Raw genomic sequence first — 10,493 nt, 5'->3', positions numbered from 1 at the left:
ATGCCCTCGTATCTTTCTGTTCAAGAAATGTAAATCCAAAATTAATTGTTTTGTAATGCTGAGCTATTAGTCGAATGAAAATAACCACAAATACTCCCAACAAAAAGATAAAAGTAAATTTGAAAGTTTAATATTATTTAAAAAAATTTCACATCTCTTGAAACCAAACAACACATGCATGCATATGACATTTATTAATTGAGGATTTAATAGTTAAGGTTTAATTAATTTATAATAGTGATCATATTAACTTTCAAAAAAAATAATAGTGATCATATTAAGAAATTAAAATTTTATTGTCAAGACTAGCTTTATCATTTTTCAAAAAAAAAAAAGCCATCTTTTTAAGTGACAATGTTATTATTGTTTATGTATGTTACCTACTTGGGAAGAATGTATGTTTACCTACTTTTTGTTTATTTATTATCCTTGTTATGGGTGCCTAATAAGAGCATCTATAGTAGTTGATTTCCGGTGCGGTATTTTAGAAGTTTTTGTAAGTGTAATTAGGAAAGAGAATATGGAAAAAACGGCCACGGCCGTCTAAGGAAGACAACCATGGTCGACGAATGAAGACGGCCATGGCCGTCTCCGTGAAGAAGACAGCCACCGACTGTTCAGCGCGGACAGTCGGTGGCGATTTTTATTTATTTATTTATTTATTTATTTTAAAGTTTTTTAATTTATGTATTTATTTATAATTACAAATATTTTTAATTTTGAATAAATAAATTATATAAATTATTAAAAACAATTCTAATTATATAACATGAGGGACCAAATGTGCTATATTATGAACAATTAAAAAGTTAAGTTTGTTCAAATCAATTGATAAGGGCTAAATTTTCAAAAGTAAAACAATTGAAAGGCTAAAAACATCATTTTTCTATTTTTAATATAGTTTCTAAATATATAAATTTTACATACTAATTCTAAACTTAATATAATGAAAAATTAAATTGTAAATAATTTCAATGCATCGTTAATCGAACCAACACATAAATAATTTATTAAAAGTACATAATATGTTATAGGTATATAGTTTTGGAACAGATTTACAATGTAAGGGGCTAGGTCGATGGTATAAGAATTGCTATGTACGTATATATACATACATACACTCACTTTACGCAGATGGCGAAGGCGATGCGATTTCTCCCATCCACCTCGCTTCGAATTTGAGTCCGGTCTTCTCTTCTCTCCCCTTTTCTCTGTACATATTTACAATTTTTAGGGGAGAAGATGGAGGAAGAAATGCAGAAATGCAACACCGATTGCGTCTACTTCTTGGCATCTCCTCTCACTTGTAAGAAGGTAAGCGCTTCTTTATCCGTTACATTTTTCTGCGATTTTCGAATTCTTCGTTTTTCTTTTATTTTTCTTTCTGTTTTCAATCCTCAATGTATCTTGATTTTCTTGATTGATTATCATTGCTTGCTCTTCAATTCTAACTCTGTTTTGAATATCTTGAAAATCGGCATCTGCAACGTAGCGGTTTCTTTATTACATTCCGACTAGGGTTTAAATTGCACGGTTTATATGCGTATACGCGCTCATCAATGTGCACATCTACTAGTGTATCGCTTATTTGCGAATGTGTGGAGATTCAAAATCGTTGTTGCGTTGCTCAGTAATATGTTATACAGTGTGGAGTGACTTAATGCGGCAGATATATTGTTTCGTGTTGGTTACATACATTTATCTATACAATTGATATGGTTGCGTTTTGTTTCTCTGATTTAGATATATTGTTTACTATTAGTTTTATGCTATGGCCTGCAGGCAGTTGTTTGCAATCTGTTTTTGGATGTATACATTTTAATTATGTGCCTTAAGAATATACTTTAGTTTTGAGTGAAGTTATGGATTAGGATATATGGAATTCTTTGTTTCACATTAAACTGTGGTTATTGGTCATTTGCTGAATGTGTCTTCTTATATTCTAGTTGATTTTGTTGAATAGTGTTACTGTGCTAATGCTGCGTGTATTCCATTTATGCGGTTTTCTTGTCTGTTTCCATTGTTTTCATTCTGTATCATACTGCCAGATATGATGGATATGAATTAATTGTGCGTGTATTTTGGTTTTGCCTTGCATTGATGGCATGGATTCTGGGTTTCAGGGCATTGAATGTGAGTACCGGCACAGTGATATTGCTAGGCTCAATCCCAGGGATTGTTGGTACTGGTTATCAGGGAGCTGTCTCAATCCAACTTGTGGTTTCCGGCACCCGGTACGCTGTCATTTCACTAAAATCGTTACCAATGTTTGCACTTTTTGAGCTTGCATTCCATCTCAATGATGTCTATATTAGTTGTTGAATCTTGGCTTTAACCTTTACTCTGCTTGACTATAACTGCTTTTTATAATCACCCTTTTTTCTATGCCATCTGCAGCCATTAGAGAGTCGTAATGTTGAATCTGCTCCTACTTGCCCTCAGTCTGTGCTACCTGTGAACAAGACACGTGTTCCCTGTTTCTTCTATTTCAATGGATTTTGCAATAGAGCTGAAAAATGCGTGTTTCTGCATGGACCTGATGATGGGGCACCAACACGGAAAACATCAAAGGCACTGTCTGCAGTCAATGATGGACCATATCTTGAGAAAAAGACATCTGTGGGGAGTGAAACAGGCTCGGCCCCAGTTGAAACCCATCCTAATTCATTTAAAACTAATCCAAACAGAGCAGCAGATGAAAATACCCGGAGAGAAGTAAATCTCCACAATGCAAAAGACAATCTCACCATAGGAAACACTTCTCTAGATATTTCAGGATCTCCATCTGAAGAAGTTGATGCTATGAATTTGAATTCTTCACCTCCTGTTGAAGGATTTAACCAAGGAGGATTCTGTTCATCCTTTGTTCATCACTCAGATGATGAAGTGGATGATGATGTGGAGAGAGAAGAGTTGTTAGAATCCTCACCCGGTTTTGATGTTCTTGTTGGTGGTAGATCAGACTTGGGGTATGAAAATCATGATTACTTGATGCAACATGATGTGGATGGTGGAGAGCTTAATGGTCAGTACTTAGGATATGATTTTGAGGAAAATATAGAGTATGACCCTGAATATCCAGATATGACACTCCTTTTTGAAGAAGATTTATGTGATTCTGTTGAAAAATTTGACAATGAGTATAACAGTGAATCTCTTAGAATAATCCATGGTCATGTGAGAGAGAGGGAGGATATGGATGGTACTTTGCCAAGGAAAAGGAAGTTATGGCACACAGATCTGGGTTTTCATGGAAGGGGCAGTGTAGACCTTAGGAATTATTTGAAGAAACATCCGATTGTTGATGCCAGTACTATCTCTTATTACCCTAGGAGGCATGACTCATCTCATTTAAGTACCCGAAGCAGGGGTAGACATTGCCTACAAGGTTCAAGGTGGATGCATCGGAGAGTGGCATCAAAGGTGGAAAGCAATGGTATTAGATCACGATTAGACAAACAAAATTTGCTTAATTGCACCAACCAACAAAGTGCATTGAGAGGCTATCGGATGAGTGGTTACAGGCAGCTTTTTAAGGGGAGTAGACAGGGAAAGCGGCAGCATTTTCCATCTAAGTTCTCTAGGAGGAGAGTTTCTAGGAAGAGAGAATCAACCAAGGAGTCTACAATGTTTAATGGGCCCAAGACACTTTCCCAGATCAAAGAAGAGAAGACAAAAGGGAGAGGAGTAGGAGATTTCCCCAAGAGAATAGGGCATTCTAGCCTAAGTGTACAACAAGACTTTGAGGGTCCAAAATCTCTGCATGAAATTCTGAAGGATAAAAGACCAGATGAGCATTGAATTGTACTCCTGATGGATGGCTTGCTGAATTAATCAAGAGGAAAATGAGAACGACTTAGTACAGGACAGAGCCCTTTGTAGTACTTGATGTTGAGCTAGAAATTACTTAGGTGTGACATCCTGTAGATTAGAGATGAGAGTAGATTTTCTGTTATTTTCCATGCTCTTAATCTGCATGCCATGGCATAATTGTGGTTCTCTCTCTCTCTCCCTCTCCCTCTCTGCTGTTGATTAGGATAAATATTCAAATGTTGTGTATACATTTTTATATTAGACAAAACAGGATAGGAAGTAAATTTGTTTTTATGTGAGTTGCAATTTCACATACGCAGTTTCATATTTTCATATTAATTGTTGTATATAGAAGCAGATTTTATGGCATTAATACCGAATGGTCAAGCTTGTTTGCTTCTCTTAATTTCTTCTTCCCAATTGTCAAAACCAGTTTTCTTTCCGCCAAGAGCATTTTTCAATGCCCAACCGAGGATTCTGTAACTCTATTGCTGTTGGAACTGTGGAATCTAACTGTGGTGAAATTCCACTGAAATTATTTCTTCCCTTCTCTTAATTTCTTCAACCCGATTCTTAAAATTTGTTTTCTTTCCATACAATAGCATTTTCCAATGCTTTTCTGTAGGGTATAAAAAAAATTAAAAAAAATCCAAGAATGACATCAATAAAGCTTTTGTGGCATACTATGGAAACTGGAAACAATTTCCAATATGCTTCCACATATCAGGCTCTTTTGAATAGATAAACAAGTTTTCTTGACTGTATGCTTTTTTTTTTTTTTTTTTTTTTTTTTTTTTGAAAGGACAGTTTCATTTGCACGGGAATGGTGTTGCTTTCCCAATTGCCCTGCATTAAAAAGTTGTCTGAAACCATTCATACAACAACCTCTGAATGTGCTTTGCTTTGTTGGCGCGACATAGAACAGCTCTCCTGTCCAATGGTGATCCAATAACATTACTTTTCTACAGGTTTAAAAAAAATAATCCAAGAATAACAACAATGAAGATTTTGTGGCATATACAGAAACAATTTCCAATATGCTTCCACGTACCAGTGTCTTGTTTTCAAAATTTCACCATGCAATTACTGTCTAAAAAATCTAAGTATCTCTTGAATAGTTAAATCACAAGTAGTGCAACACTCCTGAAAATAATCTGAATGCTTATGCTTCTTTACATGGAAGAGTAGTGTTATTTACTTCACAAGTTTTCTTGACTGTATATTATTATTAATTTTTTTTTTTTTGAAATGGTAGTTTAATTAATTTGCAGGGAAATGTTGTTGCTTTCCCTTGATAAAAAAAACTAAACTGAGGGGCACTTTAAGGCCATTCCTCCTTGATAAACTGTCACTTAGCACTTTTGAATCATGTGTTGAACCTTCCCCCCCGCTAAGAACATATATGAATTCTAAATCAAAGTTACAAACAGTCAATACATTTTGTGAAATTATTCCATGACGATTACGATAACTGCTTACATCACGCCCAGTTACCATTGCTGGAATATGTGTGCCATCAATAGCTCCAACACAATCCTAAAGTAAATTCAACACATAAATATAATTTCATATTCAGATGTATAAGAATATCTATGTCACTCATAAAAAAACAAAACAATAATTAATCAAATAGAGTGATTTATTACTTACCTTAAAGTAAGGGTAAAACCTTGCACTTTCTCTTATTCATGTAGGCACTGTGGAACTAGGTTTGACCATCATCTCAGGTGCTATTGTGTTAAGAGCCTTTAAAACTTTGTGAAAATTCTTACTTGTAGCAAAGTGTGACCGATAAAATGTTTCACGAGTATGACAATATCTAGAGTTCCCCAACCGTTAGAAAAAATGTTGCAACCATTTCTTCAATAGTAATGTATCTTGTATCCTTTAGAAGTGTTTTCTCTCTTATAATATGGCATAACTTTAAAAACACATTTGGATACATTCGGTATACCTGACGAAAGTTATCAGAATCTTTAGGCAATACGTTTTTTATGTAATTGTATCCACGTGAAGTAATTGGTCGTCGAGCTAGTGGATGTTCAATTCGTTTCCCATTATTATCAATAATAACCTCTTTCAGTATGTGTATAATCATAGAAATTGTTTCCGATAAATGTTGAATGATTTTATAAAACTCTACTTCGTCACATCCTTCTTCATCTACTTGTTCTTCCTCCACATCAATCATCTCAAGATCGTCATTGCTATCAATACTAGAGCTCGACATTATATATCAATCGCCTAAATGATATTAAATAGTGCCTACAAACAAAACTATTTATATGAAACAATAAAAAATATTTTTTTTAAAAAAGTAAAGAAAATAATAGAAAAGAAAATAATTTATAGTAAAAAAAAAACAGTAATATTAACAATAATTCTATCAAACTTCTTGTAAAAAATCCAACACAAATATTGCTAATGCATAAAACAAAATTTATGAAACTAATAATATTCGAACTCACCTCTATATACGTGTTTGTATGTATATACGATGACGAGAGAAATTTATAATCACTATTTGAGAGTATACACGGGGTAAACCCTATTCATGAGTAATATCCCTCAAATTGCACATAAGGAATAACCCGTACTAAGAAGACTTTGTGCGACGGGCTTGACCATATAAATTATATTTTTGATATTTTTTGACTAAAATTATATTTTTGATATATGTATTTAGCATTAATCATAACTTGTTGCATTGGGGCATAGTAACAATAATCATTATTGTGTGGACCATATTTTGTATATATACTGTAAAATAATGTGCATTCGGTACAAAAATAATGTACTTTTAATATATTAAAAATGTACATTGTGTTCAGGGGATGTACATTATTTGGGTACTGAGTGTACATTATATTGTATAATGTAAATTCAATACACAAATAATATACATTTAATATATTAAAAATATACTTTTTGTTATGGTCCGCGCAACACTGTGTAGACCATGGTCCACACTCCACACAATAATTTGCCTACTAACAAATGCCCAACTACTATATATATACTCAAGGGCCCAATAAAAAGTGGTGGCCCAAACCAATTTTTTATGGTCCACATCTACAACTGTATGGATCATAAATAAAATTTATGTTTTTAATATATTAAATATATATTATTTATGACCCAAATTCGATTGGCCCAGGATGCATGGGAAACAATATGGTAATCCATCCCAATTTGTGTGGAAATAGGTCTTAGGTTATATATGTCGTCCTAGGTTAATATAATGTAGAGTTCTAGTTGGAGTAATGGTAGGACTAAGCTAACTAATAGACATATGTTTTTCTTCTATAAATAGGGACGTACATTGTCCCATGATCTTGCATTCTAGTTTACGAATTGTTCGTGTAATTAGAAAATATATTTTAATTTCATCAATATATTTTATACTCCCTCATTCTAACTTATAAGGCTATACTCGTCTTTGAAAGGGAGGGATGGAATTGCGATCATATGTGAAATCGCCACTTCAAAGGGTTACAAGATTTGCAAGCCATTCAAATGACAACATTAATAACCAATGCCATACAAAAGAAAAGGTTGGGAAGAATTCAAAACAAAAGGTCAGTGGTCCAAAATTATTTTAAATCCAATTATATATATATGAATGTAAAATATAGTGAGCGAATTGCAAAATTTTGAGCAACAAGTTGTTATTAAACGTTAATTAATTAAACGCTAATTGTTTATCCAAATCAAACAACTAATAGTGATCAAATAAGTTATAATTAACTGATAGGCTAACTATTTTACCAAACCGAACAAATTAAGTACTAGTTAATTAAATGTTGACTTGTAAAATGGGTTGATTATTAATTTATATTTAATATAAAAGTGATCCAAACAACACTTAAAAGGTTAAATAGTATGCGTTAATCCCAATCCTATTAGGACTAAGTCGACGTTAATATTCTTAGTTAAAAGCGGGAATCCCATACTCTAGCCGACTTCTCACGCAGTACTATTGTTTCCTATTCTAGTTTCTTGGATTTCTCAGTTTTCAAATTCCAATCATGGCGGTGACGATGAAAAGAAAGCATTTGATCTATCCATCAAAAGCCAGTACTAAGGTTTATCTCCAAACCCTAGTGGACAGCGGCTTGGCACGGCGGAGCACAACCAGAATGGTCGCCGGTGCGTTCTACATACCCAAACACAATCGGGCGAAGCCTCTCGGAGAAGACTCGCACTTTGTCTGTTCGGAGGCGCAGACGATCGGCGTGGCGGACGGCGTCGGCGGCTGGGCAAAGAGGGGCATCGACGCCGGAGAGTACTCCAGAGAGCTGATGTCTAACGCCGTCTTATCCATTCGTCATCAGAGAGACACAGTCGGCACCGTGGACCCCATGACAGCCCTCGATGAAGCCTACGTGGACACCAAAGCACAAGGCTCTTCCACGGCGTGTATCTTGACGTTAGTTGACGACTGCATGATTGCCGTTAACGTCGGCGATAGCGGCTTCGCAGTCCTACGCGATGGGAAAATCGTCTACACCTCCCCGGCTCAGCAGTCGCGGTTCAACTGTCCGGTTCAGCTGGGGAAATCGCGCGGCGACCCGACCGCGGCCGAGAAATTCGAGGTGAAGGTGAAACCGGGAGACATCATCCTAATGGCGACGGATGGATTGTTCGACAACGTTCATGAATCCGAACTGGAAGATTTGGTTAACAGATCGGGCTTCGACAAGAAGCCGATGAAGTTGGCGAGGAAGATTGCTCGGTACGCACTTAGGAATTCCCTGAACGGAAACATCGATACTCCATTCTCGGCGTCGACCAGGATCGCCGGAATCGACGAGCATGCAATCGGCGGCAAGTATGATGATATAACAGTGGTAGTTGCTTATATTCAATAAACATAATGATGATCATCCATATCAAGAAACATCATCGTCAATCTTTTTCTAATCTGTTTTCATCATATCACCACAAAGTTTAATTTGTATGTACGTAACTACCTATTCAATCTGATTTTGTAAAAGTACATAATGCAATTGAATAGAATGTTTCATCGATAAATTCAAACGTTAGGGCTTGTAACGATTATGTTTAGGGTTTCAAATGAAATACAATTGTAAACACAAAAATTCAATTATACATTAAAATTACGGTCTAGAGTTTAGAGTAGCAATGGAGTCAGATATCCTGCAATTGAAAACCATTGGCTGCAAGGTTCAAGGCAGAGGCACTGAAGAATGTTATAGAATCACCATTGAGAATGTGATGTATGTGTTCTGAATTACACCAATAAACGAAGCACATAGAGAGGCTATTGTATGAATGGTATGATAGATTTTTAATGAGAGGGTGATTGGGAAGCAACAGAATTTCCCTGCAAATGAAACTGCCCTTTCAAAATAAGTATACAGTCAAGAAAATTTGTGTGGTAAATAGAAAATAAAAACTTCTTGGTACAAGATGGCAGAATGTGTTACATTAAGTAATCTAATGATAGGAGTTTATATAATGTTGAATGTCAACATCATCATCATCCCTTCCTTGAATGACTAAATGGTTTTGAAACACCAACGAAAAGGTGAATTGGGTGATATTGGAAGTGTTGAATCTACAGTGTGGTTGCAATGAGTTCTTGTCCCATATCACAGTCGCAAATTGTGGTGATTCAAGATCGTAATCACCACAAAACGGGATGAAGAAATCATTGCAACCACAGCTATAGATTCCACAGTTCAAGTAGCGGTAGTGCCAGATATCCACTACGATATGGGATGCATTATATTAAAAAGTTGACTGAAACCGTAAATACAATGGCTTTTTAATGTGTTTTGTTCTGCCAACAATGGTTCACTGAAGAGTGCCATCAATGGTTTATTGGACAAGTGAATTGTTCTGAATCGCACCAACAAATGAACATTTAATCATACTCCGTAGTTTATATTGCAACGTACGTGGATCATGGTCCATAGTATAATTTGTCAATATATACACACACAAACTAAGCAAATTAAAGTAGATTTTTGTTAATTCATCATATTCATGTTTAATTCATCTAATTTTCACGTATATTCCAAAACATGATTGATGGTTAATGGTAAAATGTTAAATTATGATATATCTTTAATATGTTTAAATATTATATTATGTTTGAATTAACTTAATTTACCACAAAAACTTTATTTATCACAAACAATATATTTTTTTAACCATTACGGAATATAATTAGTTTTATTTAAAAATTTATATTTCAACTAAATATATAAATAATTCAATCAATTAACATGAACACATAATTTTTTCAAGTAGTATATTTAAAATTTTATATTTATTACAGTATAAAACGTTTTCTGTTAGCAATTAAAAAAGACCTCTAGAACAGTGTCCTAGGTATATATACACTAGTTGGTATAAATCTCATGTACAAGCTAGTATACCAATTGGTTAGTTGTAAAGGTAGGTAGAACGCTATCTACTCTAAAGCAATAAGCTATTCAACTTAGCAACTTGAGAGAATTAATAAGCTAAATACTAATACAACAGTAAGTGTGTTGGTAGTGCATTGATCTCAGCACACATAATATCCTAAACATATTTTCATATATTTTAATAAATTTAAAAATCAAAATAAATAAATAAGATAACGGTGTCATATATAATTACATGATTTTAAAATATTAATTAAAATCTTGAACTTGAGAAACAAAATT

The 10,493-nt window shown here is 34.4% G+C and overlaps 2 protein-coding genes across 2 annotated transcripts; both read left to right on the top strand.

The window, feature by feature from the left end:
- Window positions 1-1,124: 1,124 nt before the first annotated feature.
- On the top strand, window positions 1,125-4,124 carry LOC109179496 (zinc finger CCCH domain-containing protein 34-like). The gene is made up of 4 exons (XM_019329002.1): window positions 1,125-1,179; window positions 1,215-1,314; window positions 2,124-2,234; window positions 2,398-4,124. Exons 2-4 carry the CDS (start codon window positions 1,243-1,245, stop codon window positions 3,799-3,801), a joined length of 1,587 nt encoding a protein of 528 aa, XP_019184547.1. The 5' UTR covers window positions 1,125-1,179; window positions 1,215-1,242; the 3' UTR covers window positions 3,802-4,124.
- Window positions 4,125-7,841: 3,717 nt separating this feature from the next.
- Window positions 7,842-8,684, top strand: LOC109179514 (probable protein phosphatase 2C 55). The gene has a single exon (XM_019329024.1). It carries the CDS (start codon window positions 7,842-7,844, stop codon window positions 8,682-8,684), a length of 843 nt encoding a protein of 280 aa, XP_019184569.1.
- The last annotated feature ends 1,809 nt before the right edge of the window (window positions 8,685-10,493 follow it).

The sequence above is a fragment of the Ipomoea nil genome, unplaced genomic scaffold (assembly GCF_001879475.1).
Source record: "Ipomoea nil cultivar Tokyo-kokei standard unplaced genomic scaffold, Asagao_1.1 scaffold0926, whole genome shotgun sequence".
Lineage (NCBI taxonomy): Eukaryota > Viridiplantae > Streptophyta > Magnoliopsida > Solanales > Convolvulaceae > Ipomoea > Ipomoea nil.
This window is presented reverse-complemented; position numbering and strand designations above follow the sequence as displayed.

Excerpts from the sequence above, each read along its gene's own strand:
- LOC109179514 (XM_019329024.1), top strand. The coding sequence starts at position 7,842 with ATGGCGGTGACGATGAAAAGAAAGCATTTGATCTATCCATCAAAAGCC.
- LOC109179496 (XM_019329002.1), top strand. The coding sequence starts at position 1,243 with ATGGAGGAAGAAATGCAGAAATGCAACACCGATTGCGTCTACTTCTTG. Across the intron at positions 1,315-2,123 it reads CTCCTCTCACTTGTAAGAAG|GGCATTGAATGTGAGTACCG; the intron begins GTAAGCGCTTCT and ends TCTGGGTTTCAG. Across the intron at positions 2,235-2,397 it reads CTTGTGGTTTCCGGCACCCG|CCATTAGAGAGTCGTAATGT; the intron begins GTACGCTGTCAT and ends TGCCATCTGCAG.